General features: G+C 46.8%; 1 protein-coding gene across 1 annotated transcript in view; it reads left to right on the top strand.

The window, feature by feature from the left end:
* Positions 1-24257, top strand: part of B4GALNT3 (beta-1,4-N-acetyl-galactosaminyltransferase 3) — a 101878-nt gene that overhangs the window by 63866 nt on the left and 13755 nt on the right. The window contains exons 2-8 of the mRNA XM_090273821.1: positions 13303-13406; positions 14429-14506; positions 21189-21284; positions 21762-21852; positions 22256-22356; positions 22908-22975; positions 24097-24175. Coding sequence (XP_090129947.1) covers positions 13303-13406; positions 14429-14506; positions 21189-21284; positions 21762-21852; positions 22256-22356; positions 22908-22975; positions 24097-24175 — 617 coding nt within the window. The remainder of the gene's footprint in view (positions 1-13302; positions 13407-14428; positions 14507-21188; positions 21285-21761; positions 21853-22255; positions 22357-22907; positions 22976-24096; positions 24176-24257) is intronic.

The following is a 24257-nucleotide window of genomic DNA, read 5'->3' as shown; positions in this document are numbered from 1 at the left end:
TGGTGCTCGTGATAAGTCTAGGGAAGTTTACCTGGGAAATTTTCTTTGTCAGGTTAGTCACTTTCATATTCTTGGCTTTCTATCTCTTCCATATGTCCTCTAGGTGGAGAGATTTCAAGCTGTATTTGACCCAGCACTGATTCTGTGTCGTCCCCACTTCTGTGCATGGTTTGGGCCAGCTGTCACTTCTGGCAGGCTTGGTGGTAGACATGGATCAGCCTGCTGGCTCAAGTGAAAGAGCAGTGAAAGAAATTGGGCAAGGGGGACAGGAGGTAGGGTGTGGGATAGAGGGTCTTGGAATGCACTTGAATCCTTTTCACCTACTTGTGCATCTTTAGTCAACATTCCTGTTAATCCAGCTATAAATGGGCCAGATAGAATTGTATAAATCAGGCCCAGCTGGTCATTTCACCAGCGAATTTAGCGCATTTGGTGAGACTAAGGACAGTAGAGATCTGTGAAACTGATTATATAGTGTCAAATAAACGATGTGACTACCTGGCCTGGGTTCCAGGAAGGATGAACTGCTTCGGACATTCTGTTACCTTGGTCAGGCCACATATCCTGATTTTGGGTTCAGAAGACATGGTCACTGACACATCAGATAACCAGTTGACTTAATCAGAGTTTCACGTTTCTATTTATTGCACTTTTCCTTGTAGACAAAGAGCAGATGCTTTGACTGTTTGGGATATAAAAACCACATACTGAGAAGTTTAATCAGCTGTCCTAGGAGTCAGTGTTTCATTGCATTTGTGAAGGAAAGAGCAGACTGGTAGGGATTATCCTGTGGTATTGTGACCAATAGTAACTGAGCTAAAGTAGATATTTTAATAGTCCCAGTGCAGTCCAGTGAGCAGCATCTTTTTTGTGAAGGTAGAAAACTAACAACATCGACTGAGCTGACTACTGGTGCCCTACACAGCCTCTTTTCCACTCAGTCTAAATCTCTCTATTCTCAAGTGTACTTACATTTGTTATTTTATTTTATTTTTATTGGTTTTATTTTTCCTCACTGAGGAGATGCCTATTGATTTTAGAGCGAGGGGATGTGAGGGAGGGAGAGAGAGGCAGAGAGAAACATTGATGTGAGAGAGAAACGTCGATTAGTTGCCTCTGGCACGTGCCCCTAAACATGGGTCCTGACTGGAACCAAACCTTCCATCTTTCGGTTCATGGGAGGATGCTTCAACCGACTGAGCCACACTGGCCAAGGCTTGTTCATTTATTTTTAAAAAGTGGTTGTTATCTCAGAGGAAAGGCCATTTTTCACCTTCCACGTAGAATTAATAGATAACACGGCAAAGGAGTGTTTAATGTACTTGTGGATATGTCCGTGTATGTTGATAGAATATTTTTTAATAAATGTGCTTAGAAAACAAATTTTACTAAAAAATAAAAGGCATTTTGATGACACAGTCATTTTTTGAACACCTTCCATATTTAAAGCTGTCGCTAAAGTGGGGGGAGGCGGGACAGGGGAATGGGTAACACAGCCTCTGCCGCTGAAGAGCTCAAAAGCCTTCCTCTACACAAGAACAGATCCTAGAGTTAGAACTGATTTGGACCCAAACTTTTAAATATTCAGAGAAACTTATTCTTCAGGCTGTCTCTTTAGACAAAGACTTTGTTTCCACAAGAGGAGCTGTTTTCATTTCTAAGAGTCCAAACTACAGAATGCTACATTACTGCTTCTGATGACCTGGTAACAACCTCACACATTAACAGGTTATTTATGTGGTCTGAACTGAAGCCTGAACCAGAAGAGAGGAGACCCAGGCTCATGTCTGGTTCTGCCTCTGACTTGCTCTGTGATCTGAGACTGTGACCCTGGTGTCTGAGCCTTCAGCTTTCTGTTATGTGCAGTGCTGGGCTTGCTACGATGGTTTCTCAGCTCCCCTAGGCTACAACAGTTCTTACATTTTCTGTTGTTTTTTTAACCAAGGTTAAATGAATTGATGGAGTATTATTTTCAAATGCTCTGGCAGTTGATTGTTTCACTGCATCTTCCCAAGAAATGTGTTTTGAACATTGTCTGCATGAGTCTGGAACTCACTTTTCCTAACTATGTTCTAAATAATCAGCTCTCCCATCTTCTACATATCCTGTAAAGTCTCTTAAGTATTATGAAACGAATTCCATATGTCTGTGTCTTTAATAATCAGTTTTATCTGCATTTTATGTGATCCTGCTTTAAACATATCATGGCTCTCAGATAAGTCCCACTTTTGTTTTAGGACTAGCAGTTATTTAGAGTTGAGCTATTTTTGCATAGAAGCCTCAGAAAATCCCCACAATATCCTCCCTCCACCTATTCTAGTGGAGCTGCACAGATTTCACCATAAAACAAGCCCTACCCTTTCACCACCAAAGGGACACCTGACCCAAGCTGAGGCCACCAGACTGTCTTTCCTGGCAACCTGAATTCTGAGCAGAGACACTCACAGGTTAGCTGGCTGCTGAGAATCCAATCACTGACCTGGTTCTTAGCCTTTCTGGGGCCTAGTTGTGAGGTTCTCTTTGATTCTGTGAGCTACTTTGTAGTTTTTCTCAAAATTACCTTTTGCCTGAGTTAGGAAGGAAGAGAGGGAGGAAGGGAGGGAGGGAAGCAAGGGAGGAAGGGAGGAAGAAAGGAAAGAAGGAAGGAAAGAGGGAAGGGAGGGAGGGAGGAAGGAAGGAAAAAGGAAAGGAAGGGAAAGGAAGGAAAGCCCATGGTGCTAACTGCAACAAACTGAAGTGAAGAACTAGCTTTCTAATTTTGGTTTTTAATTCCCAGTCTGTCACTGACTGGCACGTGATCATTCTACATATTACACAGCTTATAACACATGCCACTGACCATAAGAGTTCAAAACATCCTGAACAGTCTGTTTTATTAGGTGAGATGACTCCACTGTCCCATGTTGATGTAGCTGCAATGTCAGATTGCACTAAAAGGTTCTAAGTACTTACTCTTAAGTTTCTGTACCTGTCTCACTGAGGATGGGTAACCAATATTTTGCGAACCAGTAGCGGCACTACGCTGGGGTTTCTAGGGGCCCAGGTAGCCTAAGCCTCTCTCTGAAGCTGGGGTATGTGGAAACTACTAATTTCCACACAGGCTGGTTTACTAGGACATTACTGTCCCCAGGAAAAACCCTACCCTGGGCCTACTCAGAAGTTCTACTTTCTCTCTGTACCTGTGCTGGGATTGCTTCAGCCTGATCCCATGCTTTCCTATCCCATTTATCACCCCTCCTCCCCAAGAATAGGTTATAACAACCTCTGTGTGGCTTTGGTAAGTCACTTATATGAGACCTCATAATCCAGCAGCAGCCTGATCCAACCCACCCAACAGTCCTCATCCTTCCACCACTATCCCCCAGACTTCCTGCTTTCTCACTTGAACATGAGGTTTGCCACCATGTTTCTACTAGGAGGATAGCAGCCTGGCCCTGGCCCCCCTTGACCTTGAGCTCCTGCTTTTATCTCTGGGAGAATGGATAAAGTTTAGCAGTTTAAAGGAGAGTTCCCTACCAAAAGAAGAGAAAGCAGGGACTAAGCAGATACTTGTGTACACCCATGTTGATAGTAGCATTATTTACAAGAGCCAAAAGATGGAAACAACCCAACTGCCCACTGATGGGTGAATGCGTGAACAAAGTGTGGTATATCCATACAGTGGAATATGGATCAACCTTTAAAAGGAAGGAAATTCTGCCACATGCTACCACATGGATGAAACTTGAGGACATTATGTTGTGGAATAAATCAAACATGAAAGGCCAAATATCAGATGGTTCTACTTACATGAGATACCTAGCACAGTCAAATGCATAGAGACAATGTAGAATGGTAATTGCCAAGGGCTCAGGGGAGAGAGGAATGGGGAGTTAGTACTTAGTGGGTATAGAGTTTCGGTTTGTTCTGTGGATTGATGGTGGTGATGGCTGCTCAGCATTGTGCATGTACTTATGCCAGTGAGCTGTATCCTCTAAAATGGTAAAGATGGCAAATTTTATGTTCATTATATTTTAACACACACAGATACACATCTTGAAATTAAATTTTTAAGAAAAGAGCAAATATCTCCTAAAAAAAGGGCTTCCTTAGAGGCACCTTTGGTTGTGACTTTGACATCTGTGCCATTGTGAGTGCCCACTGGGTGCTGAAGACAGCATTCTGCTGGTTAACTTCTCAGAATATTAGGGCTAGTGTCTGGTTTATTCAGTCTCTGGCCAGAGGAGAGGACACCCCATCAGTTCTGATGATAGACATGTCAGAGCCCTCATGGAACCCTCCTTGTCGTTCACTTATTTATTAATTCATTCACTCCACATGCATCAAGCACCTGATTTATTATAATGAGAATATAAAATCAGGCCCAGGTAATTTAACCCTTCTCTGAAGCTGGGATATGTTGAAACTGCTCATTGCAGTTGATTGATACAGTGGGGGTATTTTAGAAAACAAAATCTAGTTCCTGCCAGCACAGTGCTAATTTTCAACTTCTTCCTAGATTGGGGTCAGTTGATTTCTCCCCAGAAACTCCCGCCCTGTTTTTTAACTCCAGTAGCCACGGATGAGCACTGTGCTATGATGCACTGAGCCTTCAGTTGAGAATCAAAGGCCTAGGCTCTAGCCTGACCTGAACACTGGCTTCCTTGGACATTAGACAAATTCGTTAACTTACTGTGTGTCTCTGTGTCCGCATTAGGAAAAGGGAAACAACTCATGGGGTTGGGATAAAAATAAGAATAAGACCAAGAATATGAAAGAGCTCTGATGATGGATCGTGGCGGGATAGTTGACTCAGGGATGGGGGCTAACATGCACCTTGGGCTTCTGTCCTTGGTGTAGTCTAACCCATGAGGTTCCACTAAAATGGTATATTGTGGGGAGGGAGAAAGCAGAGTCCCCACAGTCCATGCTCTCCTGTCCCGTTCACCGCCCCTCCTTCCCAAGAACAGGTTACAACAACCTCTGTGTGGCTTTGGCAAGCTGCTTTTATCAGACCTCACAAATCTAGCAACCTCACAAATCTAGCAGCTGGCAGCCCTTCAGATCAGACAGTGGATCTTATTTGTTTTCAAGCCTGATGCAGAAAAGAGAAGGGGCTCAATAGGGCACTTAAAAGAGTGTGTTGTTCTAAGAGGAGACATCATGGGGCGAGGGGGCTGGGGGGCTGCGGCTTCTGGCTTCTGGTCCCTAACCTGGCCCCATGTTGCCCTAGAAAACTTTCTTGACCTCAGATCCCCAAGTTCTTCCTGATTTTCTTGTCGTCGTTGTTGTTTTTCTTAACAAATAAATGGATCTGTATAAGATACTTGTTAAGAAATTTTTTAAAGAATGAATCAAGTGAACTGGGCTTGAAAATGTTCAGCTCTACTATCTAGAGGTAGATACGTACCCTTCTAACTGTCCAGGGCCTCAGTTTTCTCCTCTGTAAAATGGAGTAATGGTAATACCTACCTGAAAGGATTGCTAGTGAAGGTTAAATGTGATAATGCATGTCAGGTGTGTAGCAGGCAAACTGGCCTGGGAAAATGCACCTGTGTTAGTTGCTGTGGTTATTCTCTGTTAAGTGCACATGGCACCAACCTGTGAGTGGGTTAAGTAATGTAGCAGGAGGGCTCTGTAAAGTGTTGTTCTCTGCCCAAGACTTTTGGCATTTTACTATAGTCACCCTGCAATCTTCATAATTAACATAATTATTATCAAACATTTTCCACTTCTCCTGTCTCAGTAGCTGGCTACGTGATGCTATCTTTTCTTTATTTCAAAGCCACAGTCCCCAAACTTTGTTCTTTTGCCTTCTGTTCTTGTTTCCAGTCTTAGTTTCTTTTCCTTCTAGTTCCTATTCTTTCTTTCTATAACACCTTCTGTCCCTGAATGTCCTCCAAGAAGTATAACTATGGAAACCAGCCCTCTCCTTCAAGTTGGGGTGAGTCCACCTCCCACCAGTTGGGAAGGAGAATTCCTGGGATCTTGGGCCTCCACTGCTCCCTCCTTCCACCTGGAAAGCAGTAGAAGAAAGGGCTTTTGACTAGCTACTAGGTTTTGTCCTACCACGGCTCCAACCACACTCAGAGCTTCCACTAGCAACGTCTAATTTTCAAGTGAGTCCTGGTGACATTTCTGCTGAAAACTCCATTGCCATCTTAAAGAATCAGGGTCTTGCTATATCTATGCTGCTGCTTCTAAACTCTTTGGGACCCTGAAGACCAGTTCCCTTATCCCAGAAAATGTTTGCTGAGCATTTTGCCTGAAGTTCCTGAACGTCTGGAAAATCATTGAGCAACATTGCATCATTAGCACCCAGTTAGTCCTGCTGTCTAATGTGTGTCTGCCTGCTGCATAAAGCAGAACCGGCTTGGGTCAGCCTGCGTGTGGGCACAGGTGTGAGTGCAATCATACACGTACGAGTCCACAGACGTCTTGGTTCTTTCATTTCCCATGACGTCTGCCCTAACTGCACCCAGGAATGGATGGAACTGAATATCTCTGTACCTCTATCACAGCAGTTGGCAGAGTACTGAGCGTACAACAGGTGCTTAATAAATGCCTGGTGATTGATTCATTCATTTACTCTTCCCCAACCTGCTGGTTGCTCTTGACCACCACTAAAATTCCTCTTTGAAAGACTCCAGGAGGAGAAAGGATCAGCCCACATCTTCCTCCATGTTCCAAAGCTTGTCTATGTCCCAGTCTCAAAAGAAGACCGGAAATGACAAGCCTAGGGGGTTCAGAGGGACCCTAAAAACACCTGAGTGGTCCTTGTCTAGGTCAACCAGAGTATTTAAAGCACCTTTGCAGTGGGCTTGAACCTATTTTAGAAATCCTAGACCCTGTTACCTCTAGATTTTTCTGAAACCATCCCATTTCTTCAAGGGTTTTCAGTCAAAATTGCCCTTGGATAGAACTGTGTTTGTGGCTGTCATTGTTCTGTCACTGAACATGGGGCCTTAAATGTTGTGGGGTTTATTTTTGTTTTGTTTTCTTTTTTTTTTTTTTAACGATTATGGTGCCTCAAGGTCTGGCTAAACCTTCTGGGGCCTTTACTGATCAAATTCATGGTTTGGGAAATGGAAAATTACTGAGCTGGGCTGTGTACAGACAGACCCTATTTCCCAGAGCAGCCACAGCCGACTAGAAAGGGCATTTGCCCTCTAACTCCTCTCCTCATCTACCCCCTTAAAGTTTTGTCCTTGAGTCTGATGTGTGGGTGAGCAGGGAACACTGCCAGCAGGGCTGAAACACGAGCAGATACCTGGCATAGCTCTGATGCCCTCTTTTGGGCCCCCTTTAGGCGGCATTCATCAGAGCAATAGGTACAGTCCCTTGAGTCTCGCTAACAAGCCTCAACCTGCCGGCAGCCACAACCATTACGGCAGCTCAGGTGCTGGCTTGGCAGGGACAGAGGGAGTAGCTGGCTGTTCTTCTGGTTCCTGAGCCTGGGTCTCAGCAGCAGCAGCTTGGGGAAGGGGAAGATTGTGAGGGAAGAGGCTCATCAGGCCCTACCCATCTCTGTCTGCTCAAAAAGAGGAGTTGGGTGATCTTGGAATTCCACCCCTCTCCTGCTCCTCACTCCCCCTCCCCTCAACACCTGTGCTATGAGGGAGAGTGGAAGGAGCTGACCAAACCACTTATAATCCTCTGGGCCAACCCCTGCTCACAGACACACAGCCGGATTGTTTAGCTAAGGTTGAGAAGGAAGAGGCTCAGAAACCAGGAAGAGGATAGCAGGCTTATGCTCTCAGATGTTTCATGTCCAATTTTCTAGCTGTTTTGGGATATTTGGGTCTCCATACTCCCTCCTGCTTTTCCTTGGCTTTCCAGAGAGTCTTAGTGGCCAAATTGGAGTAATCTGGTGTATGTGGGAGGCAGGTATGGGTAGGTTAGTCAGAGATAATTGGGAAGGGTTGGGAATTAGGACCTAATGGTAGAGGTAGACAAAAATTCTCAAGTATATTCAATAGAGAGTAATGAATTTAAGGTTGGCTTTTGTCCTGAGCTCACATACGCTGGCCTCTGTCACTTGGTGCCTTTGTGACTTTCAGCAAGATTTTAACCTCTAAGCCTTGTTTTTCTGAAGGGTTGTTGTATGAAATAATCTATATTTCATCTCATATAAATATAAGTGTACATATGCCTGACACATAAATGTTAACTATTAAGGTTACATTAGTAATAATTTCTCTTGCATCAAGTTCCCTGGGGTGTTATGGGCTGGAAAGGAAAGGTTAAACCAGCCACACAGCCATTGGAGCTTTGGGTTTGCCTTAGAGATTCCCTCCCAGGTGACAGTCCCTGGCTTGATCCCTGGCTGTCGGTGCCACCTTAGGTTTCTGATGGGGTCCAGGCCCTGCTGGTTTTTAGCCATAGCAGCTTTGTTCTGCTGGAAGTGTTTGATTGGCCCTCACAGTCTCTGCTTTATTAGTCCTGGGACTCAGTGCTGGTTCCTGGCATTTGTGAAACTGGCCTGGGTGTCATGACCTCCTATTCTCTAGAGCAGCAGTCCCCAACCTTTTTGGCGCCAGGGACCAGTTTCGTGGAAGACAATTTTCCCACAGACTGAGGCAGGGGGCAGGATGGTTTCAGGATGATTCAAGCGCATTACACTCAAGCTCACCTCCTGCTGTGCGCCCTGGTTCCTAACAGCCCTTCTGCAACACAGAGGTTGGGGACCCCTGCTCTAGAGGGGGCAAGGGCTCATCTCTGTTCAGCTCCTCTGGATTTCATCACCTTTTCTCTGTTCCAGTGCTGGGCTTCTCAGCACATTGTCTACATTCACCTTGATCTTTGGGTCCTTTACATCTGGTAGAGCCTGTGGGGCCAGGTCTACCGGGCCCCTCCTCCTTCAGCCCTGTGTTTCCATGGCCCTGGCAAAGTGTGTTTCAGCTCGGGAACCCTGCCCCGAGGCTGGAGTAGAGCTTCAGAAATACTCTTTCCATTGTCTGTGCCTCCTAAATGTTATTCTTCTGCCCCTATTGCTTCCACTCCTCTTTCAGGCATTATTCTTGACACCCCATCCGAGGTTCCCCATCTTAGTAAATGGCAACTCCAAACTTCCAACTGCCCAGGTCAGAAATCTTTTAATCATTCTTGATTCCTTTCCCATATCTGACGCATCAGCACGTTCTGTCAGCTATATATACTCTTCCTGAGCAGCAAGGGACTTCCTTTCTTCCTGGTGTGGATGTCCCTGTTGACCACATGATGTATCAACTAGAGAATCAAACCAGAGGTCAGGAGACATGAATGCATGTTTCAGATCTGCAACACTGTGAGTAACAATAAAATGATAAATTGCATTGTGTTAAGTGCTTTTCATGTACCAGGCACTAAGTCCTTTACATGGGTTATCTCATTCACTCTGTGACCTTGGGCTGATGACCTCTGTCTCTTCCTCTTAAATAAAGGTGACAACAGTTCACAGGGAGGTTGTGAAGATGCAGTGAAATAATGTACATGAGAGTCTTTGAAAAAAACATCAAGAGATATATATGTATGCCGTATTTTCACCAAAGACCCAAGATGATCATCTTCAGGCCTTTGAAGAGTCCACATTACACAGAGGCAGGATGTTGGCAAAGTTCCGGCTGATGGTGAATTTGATAGTTCAGCTTTGTGAGGGCAGAATGTGAGGCCCATGGTGGTGCTTTATCTGTCACCTGAGATCGGGGTGTCTGTCTCCTGGCACAAATATGACACCTGTTGCAGGAGAAATAGGCCCTGGCAGCTGGCACTCTGGGAGGAGAGGTCTGGCCAGGAGCAGGAGGAGTTCACTTACTAGAAGGCAAGTGACAAGCGTCAATAGTTAAATCAGCACAGTTTTTAGCTCCATGATCCCCCAGGGGGTTAAGCAGTGCCTGGGTATCCAATGGCTGGGTTGATACAGAGGAAGAGGTGGGGAAAAAGGAAATACAGATGCCCAGCCCAATGCTTCACACTTAATATGCACTTGGTGAGTATTAAGTGTGTGTGTATGTGTGTGAAGTATGTGTGGGAGGGGAATGGGTGTGGGATGGGGAACAGAAAGCAGTACCCATGAAATACATGAAATGTTATCTTGCCGGCCCATAGTCCACTTGTTTCTCTGGTCAGTAAGCACAGAGCGCAGAAAGTGAGAGAGCTACTGGCCATTTGCAGTTTATAGAATTTTAAACAGGCTTGAACTCACATCTTTCAATTCCCAAGTCCAAAACCCCAAAGTCAAAACTTGTTAGGGGAAAGGAATGCTTACTGAGTACTTACTGTATGTGTCAGACACCACACTAGGTCTGACAAGCAAAAGTTAGTCTTCACAGTGGTCTTATAGGCAGTGTTTTTAATCCCCACCATCCAGGTGAAGGAACCAAGGCCTAAATGGTGGGTGTACAATTTGGTCTTTCTGACTCCAAAGCCTTGCTTGTCTTTTTACTATATTGTGAAGTTTGGAAAGGGAATTTCCTACTCCTTCAATTACTAAAGGCTGGACTGCTGACTTTCCAAATATTTCAAAGCCATCCAGATTACCCTGTGATCCAGGGGCAGGACATGGTTAGGTTTAACCGCACTGACCCCCATTCCCCCCACAGTGGGCTTGTCCTTGTTCACTGAGAGCCACCTCTTACCCTCTCTAAAGAGAAACAGAGATGGACACTAATTAAAGGTGATAAAGACAGATTTTTTTTCAGTACCATCACAATACAGGAGAGAGACTTCAATATAGAACTGAGCTCAATTCTGAATATGGCAAAGACAACTAGGGATTAATAGCCAAGAAGCAGAGTGAGTGGCTCAGTGCATGAAAAATTCCTAAGAGGAGACATCAAGGGTATGGGGACTCTGGCTAAAGAGATTTAACAGGATTCTTTCTAAAAACTGGGCTAGGCAGGCCGAGGATGAGACCTAGACTATAAGAGGGCTCAGAAGAGCCTGTCTAAAGTTTGGTGAAGAAGGGAGTCTTTGTCAACCCCCAGCAAATGCCAGGAGAAGACATTCTGAAGACCCACAATGGTAGTTCAGTGAACTTGGGGTAAGTTGCCTCACTTTTGGTGTGACTTTTAAGAGTCAAAAGAATTTGACTGGAATTGAAAACTAGTTTTGGCAAAGAATGTGCATCTGAGATCTACTGTAACTTCCATTGATAAGGCAAATAGCATTTTTATTATTATTTCCTCAAACTTTGTCTGAAGTAGATTGTTTGTAGTTATAAGCACAAAGTTAAGGAAGAGATGACCTAGTCATTCATAGGCAGAATCAAGCAGGGCCTGCCCTCCCCCTCCCACAGTGTGACTTATTTTTCTCCCAGTCACCTGAGCCCCCAAACACTAGCCAGCAGCTCCTTGGGCTTGGGAAGGGATGGGGCTCTCACGTTAGATGTGGCTCAGTTGGGATTAGCAGAGGAACAAACAGCTTCCCCTGAGCTCATCCAGAAATGCAGGTTGTAGGTCTGGGAGCATATCTGTCCTTTTCCTGCCTCACTTCCATATCCTCACCTCACTTCACTGGCTCCAGACTCCTACTTCCCCAGAACATCCCCCTGAATGAACTAATCTGACCTATTGTTTCTGACTGCCAGCTGTCCAGCATGGAAACAGGAGGGACCTTGATAGCAGAGGGATAAACCTGCAGAAGTCCCTATAAACATAACACGAGTAGAGGTTTGACGTCTCTGCAGAAATCCAAGGCGCAGATCCCCAGCTGAGGCCTCTGCCCCCAGGACTGAGCCTCCAAGTCTGTGCCAAAAAGTGCGCACAGGAGAAAATGTAGACGGAATGAGACAATGCTGGCTTGTGAGACAGAGAGGCCTTGTTCGGATCCTGATTTCGAAACAACTAACTCTGTGACTTTAAACTCAGAGCTTCTCTTTCCCCATCTGTAAAATGGGAGTAATCAGACCTGGCCTATCTCATAGATTCTTATAAAGCTTGAGTGATATCAGGCCTATATGAGATGTTTAGTAAACACTAAAGGGCCACACAAAACTGCAAGAAAAGCACCCCACTCTCCCACAGTCAATCCGTTCCTAGAGTCAGTTATACAAACACTCATGCAGAACGTCGCCATCCACCTTCTGTGCGGCCATATGTGTGAGTTGTGCTTATTCCTCTGTGTCTGGTCAGTTGTTCATGTCTCTTCTGGCTCCCGCAGAGGGGTTCCTGTGACACTTCTGTTTTTGGCCAGCTATTGGCTCCCAGGGATCTGAAATGTTAGTCTAACTCATGTGTGCAGTGCCCACTGTAGTATCATGGGAGCATCTGGATAGAGCCATTGGAGGCAAAGCAGTAGCTCATTGAAAATCCATCTGAACACTTGGGTTCTAGTCTTAGCCTTGTTGCTTTTGCTAAGTGGGCCTAGATAAAACATTTGACCAGCCAGGGTGCCATTTTTCTTATCTGAAATGACTAGATGAGCTTGAAAGCCCCTGCCAGTCCTTGCTAGTGTATGATTCCGGTTATGGCTAACAGTGGTTTGGTTCCACATATTCAAACTCTAACAGCCATGCCCAAGCCATCTCCTGACCCCTCGGTGAGTAGTGACCACTGAATTCTGACTCCCCCCGATCCTCACCTTGAGCTCAGCTCCTTGCCTCTTTGCTTAGTTGAGAACGCATGTGTGCACGCCAGCAGTTTCCTGTACCCCGTCACTTTCATCAGAGTTTGGCTTTTAGCCTTCCCAGATGTGTGTAAGCCAGCCAGTTCCAGAGCTGCTGGGGTGCAGGCATCAGTAGTCACACAGCCTCCAGATCAATCCAGGAATATCTAGGTGTTAAATCTTATACATTCGTTTGGCACACACCAGATCCCAGGCCCACCCTTTCCTGCCTCCCCCAGCTCTGGGTCTGTCTAGCAACCCAGCGATTAACATGCAGTGGGAGCAGGGCAGGGGTCTCCCCAACTAGAAACCACACTGTTTCCCTGGGCTCAAAGGAAAGGGACTGAGCTGGAATGGAAACTTGTGCAGGGGAAAACTTGGTGCCACTGCCTTTCCACAGCAGCCTCTAATGACAGCTGAGGAAGAATCGGCCCATACCAAGTTACCAGTGGAAGGACAGTACTCCATTTTCACCTGGCCTGGCTCCTTCTCTCATTGGTGGAAGACAACACATTCTAATTGGATATAAGCTCATTTGCTCTCTGTCTGCTCAATAGACCTTGGCCAAGGTTATTACTATCTCCCAACACCATCACCAGTCACTTCCTGTCCACCATATGAAGAGTGGTGAGGAATAGCAGAAGGGAAGATGATTACTTCTATTATTCCCCCCAAATCTTACAGATTTATGAGGTCTCCGGGTGAAGTTGACCTTGTTTCTCTCTTCTTTCGTTTCCATAGGGTATGGCAGCTGGAGAGAACTGGCCAAGGCTCTGGCCAGCAGGAACATTCCAGCTGTGGATCCACATCTCCAGTTCTACCATCCCCAGAGGCTAGGCCTCCAGGTATGTGGTAGGGCCAGCCCTATTTTCCCTGCCAGTATGTTAACGTGGGGCCTTGGCTGCCCTGCCCTTACAGCCTTGAGGGAAACTTGCTTTTCTGTGGTAAGAGAGGCAGAGGAGAAAGAGTCCCTGGGGTGGCAGTCTGGCATCAGAGAACTTCCTAGCTAGGTGGGTAGAGATGGGCATCCTGTGCTCCTCAAAGCCTTCGCCACATAGTTCAAGATGCCCATGTCTGATCCTCCAGGTACATGGCCTCCATCTCCAGCAGCAACTGAGGGCCTGAGGTGGGACCAGAATGTCCTGCCTCTTGCCAGCATGAAGACTGGGCTGGTACTTCAGTTAAGATCCTAGATCCTTACATCTAAGAGTCAGAGGTGATGTGATAGACATCCCCCCCCCCCATGCAAATAGTTGGGGGGCAGATTTGTAATGGATCATTTTTCCTATAGTGTCTTTGGGACCAATGGTTCCTAGTGTGACAGGAGCAATGGTGGGGCGAGGGTGTGGGGGGCATGGTTTTGTGAAATTGGGATTCAATTTAGCCTGAAGCCCTGAAGTTGAGCCTAGAACAGATATGGATCCCCAAGACTGGACCAGACCAAACTGAACCTGTGGGCTTGCACAGGAGGGAACAGTTGGGATGTCCCCAAGGGGCTCCCACTTGTTAGGACAAATGAGTGACAAACATGGGCAGAGTCCTGGGGGTATTTAAATGAAGGGAAGGCAAGGTCCTTGCCCTCAGGAGAGGCTGCTTTAATTAGAAAAAAGTTTTTTTCCATATGGGAAGACAAAAAGCTCAAAAAGTAGAAGAACCTCAGGAGGATACATTGCTGAAACTGCAAGGACTGTATATTTCTGAGGGATGTAGTGTGAATGATAAATGGAGTGTCCCTTCAGTGGAAAAGCTTCCTGGGGCCAGGGCCGTGTGTCCTGACTTCTACTTCCCCAGAGGTACTTCCAAGGGACCCCGAATCCTGCTCTTACCCTAATATTTCTACCAAGTTCATTCTTCACTCTTCTGCCAGGACCAAGACTTTGAGGGAGGCGGGAGCAGTAACAGCAGCTATCTGAAGTGGAATAAGCCCGTCCCCTGGCTCTCAGAGGTAAGGGACTCTCTGCTGCCCCTGTTCTTTGAGAGGATTAAAAAATAGCTTTTACAGATAATTTCAGAGATCACAGAAACTTTTTTCCAGTGGTTATTGTTAAATATTTTTACCTAATTTGAAAAAGAACAAAAGGGTTCCAGGCTCATTCGATTTTCTTCCTTTAGAGGAGAACTGACATTTGCTATGGGCCTACTATGTGCCAGGCTTTGTGACCCTGTAAAATAGTATCACTGTCCTCATTTTATAGGCAAGAAAAACAAGGCCCCCGGAAGCCATGGCTTCCATGTCCATGCTTATCTGAAAGATATACTTTCCAAAGTGTCTTTCTTGAACCGTTAAGTCCCATAAAATATTCCGGGAAGAAAGGATTCTATCGTTAAATAAAGTTTAAAAGCTATATACTGCATCCACTTCTTGGAACTACACATTAGCACATGAAAGTTTCTGAGAAATCCTACAGTAATCTGTTTAACTTGGTTTAGCTCAGCATGTACTAAACTCATTTGCCTCTTGAATTGCTTTTTTCCATAAAACATCTCTTAATAGTCTATGAACAGTGTTTAAAGAAAAATACACTAGGAAACCCTGTTTTAGAAAATTTTTATAGGAAGCAGTGAAATGTGTGAATAAAACCATCATGACCATTACAATACCCTTTATTTATGTAGGGTTTGACAGATTCTTTATTTTTTGGTCAAGAAACTGAAGCTCGGGGAGGTTAATTAAATCGCTCAAGATGACCTCAAGGAAATGCTTATGCCAGGAATCCATAGTACCATAGTGCTTTGGGCTGAACATTTCAAATTTGGGTTTCATATTTTACAAATCGTCCACAACCCCAGCGTCTCTTAGTCCTGAGGCCTGTGGATGTAGATTGCTTTTCTGGGCTGGGTGATCCTGGTCAGTCCATTGTCTTTATCCATATCCATCACAGATTCATCTCTTCAGCCTGGGTGATTTTATTTCCAATCTACCCATTTGCTGTAGGGCGGGAGTGAAGGAGGCAGTATCACACTGAATGTGACACCAGGGTTAGTTTATTCACCCCGTGAAAGTGCCTCTGCTTAAAGCCCTGAGAGAGGATGGATTATAACACCGGCACACCTGTACTAGGTGATGTCATCAGGTAATTATGCCCCACCCTACCTGGAGATAGTACAGTATTTTGAAAAAGTGCCTTAAAGACCATTAGACTAGTGATGCAGCCTTCTCTCTCTTGAGCACACTTCAGAGATTTTTTTTTTTAATTCATCTTTTCATGTGTTTATTGATTATTGTATTTCTTCTCTTTGGATTCCATATTTGTATCTCTTGCCCATTTTTCATTGGGTTATTTTCTTTTCTGTCCATAAATTAGCAATATAATTTCATAAATTACATGAAATGTTTATAAATTAGTTTATCAACTAGTGATATGAACTAGTTATCACATGCTATAAATATTTTTGCAGTTTGTTTATGGTGACCAAATTATTTTTCTTTTCTTTTTGGATCATTTTTCTTGATCAACCAGTTATTTTGAAAGATTATAACTACATAACAGTCTGCATTTATTAATCATTAACTTCCCCTTTTTTTGGCCCATCAAGAATAGAGATATATATGAAATGACAATAGTGTACAAATAGTGAATAGTGATTAGTATAGGATTAACTTTTTAAAGAAATAGTTGATATTTTAATAAGTGTGTATAGCCTTTTGGTGGTAAATGCCTGATTGTCATTGACTTTGTAAGAATGCCCATTATAGTCTTTAGGGATCTTCAGAAAGTCACTGATTCAATCTTCTTATTTTACTAACAAGGGAAACAAGGCCCTGAAAGGTTAAATAACTGACATATGCAGTCACACAACCACACAGTAGTTCCAACTTTCTTACAGCCTGTCAAGGGGACCTCTCTTCTCATCTCCTGTCCTTGACATATAGTTTTGGCAGGGAGGACTCAGGTTGATGATCTGTCATTTATTGAACATCTACTAGCTGCCAGGTAATGAGAGGGGCTAACACACTCACTCACTTAGGGTGGCATAGCCCTGCTCTGAGGGTGAGCAAGGAAGAATATAAGGCAGCTGATAATGGTCTCTTCTTTGACTGTCTCCCTGCCCCAGACTTTGGCTGGTTGCTCAGTCTCTGAGACCAGAAGTGACCCTCAGAAGCAAAACAGCCTCGGACATTCTCCTTGGTGTGCCAGAGAAAGGCCCGTCAGAGTGGATGGCCAGGGGGGCTGTCCTTCATGGGGAAACTGTCCTCAAAAACTTATTCATGTTAACCCAAATCATAAGATACTAACTAGCAAACCCCAATAATTAAACCTCAATGCCAATTTATTCATTTACCAGTCAATATATGGGTCCTTTGACCAAAACACTCTACTATTCAAGATGCTCCCTCTGGCCCTGACTGGTGTGGCTCAGTGAGTTGGCTGTCATTCTGAAAACTGAAAGGTCACTGGTTCAGTTCTTGGTCAGGGCACATGCCTAGGTTGTGGTCCAAGTCCCCAGTTGGGGGCTTTTGAGAGGCAACTGATCTTTGGTGAACAGGGTGAGGCAGGGTCTCTCTCTTTCTCTTTCTTTTTTATCCTCACCTGAGGACATGCTTATTGATTTTAGAGAGAAGGGAAGGGGAAGAAACATCAATGTGAGAGAGAAACATCAATTGGTTGCCTCTTATATGCCCCCAACTGGGACCAAACATAACCCAGGCATTTGCCCTGACCAGAAATTGAACAGGACAGTGCTCCAATCAACTGAGTCACACTGGCCAGAGTTGAGGTGGCATCTCTTAAGGAGTAGACTCCTTCTCAGGCTTTCCTTTTGTTTTGGTTGTAGTTTTATTGAGATATAACTTCTATACCATATAATTCACCCATTTAAAAACACTAATCTACTTCCTGCCTCTAGAGTTGCCATTTCATATAAATGGAATCCTACAATATATGTCCATCTGTACCTGGCTTCTTTCATTGAGCATCATGTGTTTTTTTGTTTTTTAGTTTTTATTTATTGATTTGAGAGAGAGAGAGAGAGAGAGAGAGAGAGAGAGAGAGAGAGAGACATTGATTTGTTGCTCCACTTATTTATGTATTCATCGGTTGATTCCTGTATGTGCCCTGATCAGGGATCAAACCCTCAACCTTGGTGTATCAGGACAAAGCTCTAACCAACTGAGCTACCCCTCCAGGTCTCACTGAGTATCATGTTTTCAAGGCTCATCCATGTTGTAGCATATATCAGTACTTCCATTTTTTTTTATTGCTGAATAATATTCTATGATGTGGATATACCACATTTTACTTACCCATTCCTTGGTAGAAAGATATTTGGGTTTTTTCTGCTTTTTGGTTATCATGAATAATGCTGCAGTGAATGTTTGCATACCAGTTTTTGTGTGGATCAGACTTTCTTTCCTCAGAGCCCAGAAACACCATCGTCATACGCTTTTGGTTACCTTGGTGAGATACAAGTGACATCTCTGTTCACTTACCAATCATCTATTCAAATGGGGAATTTTACCCATTAGGATTGCACCAAATGTGCCTTTGGCTCTTTCCTCAAAATCCAGAGCTACTGCTTATCTTCATGGAGTCTGGAACTCTTGATTCCATGGCAGAGCTCCCTCAGAGGACAGGTATGAACAGGAGATCAAGAGCAGCTTGAATATCTAGAAATTCAGGAGTCTTGTGCATAGGAACTAGTGGCCTCATGGTCCTGCTGTGTTGGGGTGATGTGGTCCACCCTCTGTGCTTCTCCTGGGCGAGGTCTCACTGACTCATGAGGTGAACCAGCAGCCAGCTGTGCTGACTGTGGGAGCCTGAACCTGGCTTCCGGGCTCTCCTGGAGGCGGAGCTGACCACTCCTGCCTTCTTGCCCTCTGTATCCCACACCCCCTCTGAGGACCACATCTCTTTTTTTCTTCTTTAACTGGTACAAAGCAGTCAATCAGTGCTTACAGAATAAATGAAGGAACATATAGTCCTGGGCTTAACTTCTCCAAGCATTTGTTCATTCAAATAATTAAGATATACAGGGAACACAGAGGAGGGCCAAGGCCTCAGAGAGAAGGATATAAGAAGAACCTTGAAGGATGAGCCAGAGTTTGCCAGGTGGGGAGGAAAAGAAAGGGCCTTGCAACCAGGAAATATATAGTATTTGTTAAGGCATGGCGAGTTAAAAGAATTTGCTGAGGGTGGAGTGTAGGCGTGAGGTGTGGCTGGGAAGGTAGGTCAGTTGTGCCAAGGTGAGGCTTTGTTCTGAAGCCTCTGAGAACCTCCGGAGCAGCAATCCTGCAGGCAGTGGAGTGTGAGGCTTTGCTGAGGCCTGGCAAGCGCCATGAGGCCTGGCAGAGGCAAGGTCATGGGGATGGAAGACAGTGGACCTTCCTCTGTAGGGACCCATCAAGGCAGGCCTTACCCTCCTCCACCCACTCTCCAAGACACCCTCCCCACCTCTACAAGAATAATTGCTGTGTGTCCTTGGGGAGTCCTGTTACCTCTCTGGGCATCAATATTCTCACCTCTAAAATGAGTGGCTTCCAACAGATATTTTCTCCACTACTTGTAGTCGGAAGTTCCAAATCTGTCATTGGCCATGGATGTGCTCTGGCAATGGGAGTACCCTGTGTCTTTCCCTGGGTCCTAGCTCCTGCTGGACAACGGAAAGCAGGCAAATGGTGGTGCTGATGAATGGGAGTCCCAAATCTCTGCCATATAGCAGGTCTCCAAAACTTGGAGGGACACAAATCCTGGTGGGATTGCCATTCTGGACCTGGGGAGGAAGATGGTGCCCAGCGGTCCCTGAGAGGCTTCCTACCTATAGCCCGAGGGCAGGGGGAGCATGGCTGGAGGGCTAGCTGAATGCTGAGTGAGGGCCTAGACCTCATGGAGACTGACAGTCTTCTGTGCACCCGCGCCTCCAGGCCTGTGGTTTCCTGCAGCATCTCAGGCGAGGCCATGAGCAGGAGGTGGGAGGCAGCCAGCCCCCCTCTTTCCTCCTTCCCTCCTTTCCCTGCCCAAACCCGCTGTGGCCTCCAACCTCCTGGCTGAACACAGCAGGGGCTGCTCTGGTGGCATGCCGTCCCTCTGTAGTTTGTTGTGGGTCTGAACACATTGCCCTGAAAGTCTCTGGAAGGGGCAGTGAGGAGGCCATTGGCAGGAGATACCGAATCTTGTAAACGGGACTTAAAGAATTTCTCCAGAAGTAGCACAATGTACCCATTCTTTCCTTCCAAGAAGCGTTAACCCGCCCCCACCTACCCAGCCCACATTCTCTTTCCCACTCATCCCAGCCCCCCACTCATATTCCCTGGAGTGATGGCTGCTTCCCAAGGTCCCACATTCCTAGCATTGATCAGGCCAGCACACCCAGGAAATGCCAAATTGCTGAAGGGATGGGGAATGACAGGCTGTCTTGGGTCTTTTCTGGATCCAGCTGTAGCTAGCGTTCCCCCAGCTGGGGCAAGTGCCCACCCCACCAGCCACAGCTCAGATCTTTGGCATTCCTGCTGAGGAGTTCTCCCCGACCCGACCCGTGTTCCCTCCCCTCACCATTCCTCCCTCCAGATCTCTTGCTGGAGATCTTATGTCACTTCCTTCTATCTGGGCTTCTAGTCTGGGGGACCCTTCGTCCTCTGTTTTCTTGAGGGCAGCTCAGATTTTGATAACTGATGGGCCTCAAAGGGGAGGGAAGGGCAGGATCTGTTTGTGTAGAGTAATTGAGGTCTCACCTCCCACAAGCTGGAGATTAAGCTCTGGGGGAGGGGAGGAGAAAAGAGCTGAGGTGGGGTAATCTGAACCTCTTTGTCAGGATAAATTGGGACAGTAACCCCCTGCTTCCCCTCCCCTCTCAAGCTCCAGGCCTCCGCCCACTCAGAGTACTTGCTGCTGCCTTAGCCCTTTCTTCTGAAGGGGGCCCTCTGCTCCAGGCCTCCCGCCCTGTCCTGAGGAGGAGGAGAGAATGCATCTTGCGTTCCCTGCCTTCCCAGGGCTGCCCAGAAGCCCCAGGCACCTGGCTCATTATTCCAGTGAGGCCTGGGCTGACTGGGGCTTTGAGCTCTTGAGAACAGCGGGAGGCCCGGAGGCCGGGTCTGCAGATGGGCCCCCAGAGACCTCCTGCAGCGCTTTTCCAGCTGCTTCCCCACAAGGGGAGCCCCAAGCGTGAAGACCACTGGGTAGATAAGGTTTCACCAGCAGACAGCTGTGGAGCTTTCCTCTTACTAGGCATTAGGGGAAGGAGAGGGGAGCAGAGCAAGTCTTCAGCTGAAACCCCCCACTTGGCACTTCCTTCCAGTTCCCTCTGTCATCTCTGCCATTCTGTCATGGCTGTTACTCCTCCTTCCCTGGGGAATGCAAACCAGCCCCTTCCTGCATGGGAAGAGCTGGTGTTTGTGTGTGTGTGTGTGTGTGTGTGTGTGTGTGTACTCGTGTACATGTGAACACATGCATGGCCAGAAAACCAGACCCAGGCCTCAGGGCCAGGCCATAGGGATGAAGTTCCCAAAAGCCCTGGGTGCCAGGGATGGGAATGGGACTGAAGTGGGCCATGACCTTCATCAGTGAGAGGCACTCTTAAGCTGCAGCTGCGGTGGCCTGTTTCTCTGTCTCTTTAAAACAGCCTCTCAAGCCACAGGGCCACGGGGACAGGTTTGGGGGTGCTCACTCTCACCTGCTTCTCTGCCCGTACAGTTCCGGGGCCGCGTCAACCTGCATGTGTTTGAAGACTGGTGTGGCAGTTCCATCCAGCAGCTCAGGAGGAACCTCCATTTCCCACTGTACCCCCATGTGAGTTCCTGGGCCCCTTTCTCCCTCCACACCATCTCCTCTCCTCTGCCCAATTCTGTCTCTTATCCACACCCCCATCTTCACTTTTTCTTACCTTTTCTTTTTTTTCTGTTTTGCTTTCCTTCCTTTGTCTTGTGGGCCCTTCTTTCCTCTCTGCACAGTATCTGCCTTGTTCCCTTCCCAGAGATTCCTTCTGCCGTCCTCGCCATCATTTCAGCTTTAGACTCTCATTGTGGCCATAATGTAGCTTCCCCAGAGCCACCACATTACCGCGGTGCTGGTTGTGCACTGTACAAGGTCACCAGGAGGAAGCAGCTGAGTGGGAGCGGAAACCTTGCCTACACTCCGTACCAAGCCACGCCCTGGACCGTCTGCCTCCCTCCCTCCTGGCCTTCCCACCAGCCCCCAGTGAGCCAACCTCTTCACTTCCCTCTTCCCTCTGCTGGGTAACCGTTTCCCTCTCCTTTCTTGGCATAGATCCGCACAACTCTGAGGAAGCTGGCTGTGTCCCCCAAATGGACCAACTATGGCCTCCGCATCTTTGGCTACCTGCACCCCTTCACCGATGGTGAGGCCAGCCCCAATGTCCCACCCTTCTACTTTTCCTGCTCCGGAGCTCTTTAGGGTATCCGGAGAAGATGAGCCTGTAGCTGCAAAATAAGTCTGCACTAGGACCCTGTTAGTACATCATTGAGGAGAGGGGAAATTGAGTTCAGGTGAGGTCTCATCTAGTCCCCACCCCCACCCCCAGGCTGAATTCACCCCTTGACTTGCAGAGTCTGGAATTAGCTTCCCCTCTCTCTCTAGTGTTCCCACCTTCACAGTGTCTCCCTGGGTGGAGAAACCCCACTCTACAAGAGGGAAGTCACGCACCAAGCCCCCAAGAGAAATTAATTACTACAGTGTAACACAGGCCTTCAGTCCTGACTCTGATGTTCTTGCTCTCAACTGGACTCTCCCCCACTGCCCAGGGACAATCCAGTTTGCCATCGCTGCAGATGACAATGCGGAATTCTGGCTGAGTGATGACGACCAGGTCTCAGGCCTTCAGCTGCTGGCCAGTGTGGGCAAGGTAGGGTCAGCTCAGCCCAGGAGGTCTCTCCTTGGCCCCAGGTGCCAGGCACTGAAGGGACCCCAGCCTCCATCAGTAGACTTTCATTACCACTAGTATGTCTGCTGTGGCTACCAGAGAGGAAGGTGGGAACAAGAAGCAGCCTCCCCCACACCCCCTCCCATTTTACATAGTGAGAAATGGAGGGGTGGGGAGGAGGAAGGAGTCTGGCTGAGGCTGGGAAAAGACCCCAGGAAGATTCATCTCCAGGCCAGGTCTGGGCACACACATCTTTTGGTTCGAGAGTCCTTAGCTCAGTGCTAAAGACTCACACTGAGAAGACAGAGTGCTGGGGCCCTTGGGGAAACGGTGGAGGTGCTTCATGCCCACGCCACTCCCTTAACTCTCTTTTGTTTTCTGTCCCATCTTCATTCATCATCTTCCTTCCTCTCTTCTCTCAACTTTTCTCCTCATTCCTTCCTTTTTCCTTACTCACTACCTCCCATCCTGCATATTTTCTCTTTTCCTCCTTCCTTCACTCACTCTCTCTCTCTCTCTTCTCATCCTTCTAGACAGGAAAAGAGTGGACCGCCCCTGGAGAGTTTGGGAAATTTCGGACTCAAATTTCCAAGCCAGTGAGGTGAGTAGGGAGTGTCAGGACATTCTCAAGAGCAGCAGAGAAACCCCAACCTCCCTCAACTGCTGAGGCCAAATCCAAGTCAGAGAGCCCAGCATGTCCTGTCCACTCTCCAGCTTTCCTAATTCCTGAGACTCAGTGTGCTGGGCACCCATGCATTTGGTAAATGAAGTCTTTGACTTAGAAACCATCTGGCTTGTCCTTCCTCATTTTACAGATGAAGAAACTGAGGCCCAGAGGGGGCTGTGACTTAATGAAGTTCACACAGCTATTTGGTGACACTCTGGACTGGAAAACAAAAATAGGTCTCCTTTCTCCCAGGCCTTGCCCTTCACATTTTCTCCAGACCTCAAAATGTCCACAGCTATACAGCCTGCACCCCTGCCGCCCTTCCCGTGCTGTGTAAAGGACCTGGTCGCAGGGATCCCTTGGTAGCCTGGAGGGAAACCAAGGCCTTTCCCAGTTTATAGTGGCTGGAGTCACTTTAACATTGCCGGCAGGGGGACTCAGCCTAACGTCAGAGCGCCACCTGGTGGCGACCACGCACACGTGCGAGAACGGGCATTGGCTTGATGGTAATAATATCTATGCTGATAATACCAACAGTCCAGTTTGCAAAGAGCATTTGTCATGTGCCAGCCTCTGTGGTGTAATTCAGCATAACGGCCAATGCCGTGGGCCCTGAGGCAAGGCTGCCTGGGTCCAAATCCCAATTCCACCACATATTACCTCTGCGGACAAATGACCCCAGATTTCTGTGCCTGAGTGTTCTTATCTGCAAGGAAGGATTAAGTGACTTAGCGTATATAAAACACTTAGAACAGGACCTGCCACAAAGTAACAACTCTCTAAGGGTTATCATTGTATTTTATTTGATTCTCCCCATTGTTCTGTGAAGTAAGCACTATGATCATTACCATCTTCCAGAAGAGAAAACGAGGGTTACGATGTTAGTAAGCGGTAGAGTGGGGACTCCTCTGACCCATGAGGTTAAATGGCAAGGAGATGAGGGAGTCTGGGTGGTGAGGTCAGTGGGAACCAGGTGGGCACAGTGGAGGAGCAGGACGGGGGGAGACCACAGGAGCCGGAGACAGCCTTGTTCCCCTGCTCTCTCCTCCTGGCAGCCTGTCAGCCTCCCGCAGGTACTACTTCGAGGTGCTGCACAAGCAGAATGATGAGGGCACTGATCATGTGGAAGTCGCGGTGAGTTCCGCTGTCAGCTCTTAGCCACTCTTCCTCCCTTGTCCCTTGAACCCTTTTCAGCATCTAGCTACCTCCAACCTTC

This window comes from Furipterus horrens, unplaced genomic scaffold (genome assembly GCF_987537825.1).
Source record: "Furipterus horrens unplaced genomic scaffold, mFurHor1.1.pri manual_scaffold_4, whole genome shotgun sequence".
In the NCBI taxonomy this organism is placed as follows: Eukaryota; Metazoa; Chordata; class Mammalia; order Chiroptera; family Furipteridae; genus Furipterus; species Furipterus horrens.
This window is presented reverse-complemented; position numbering and strand designations above follow the sequence as displayed.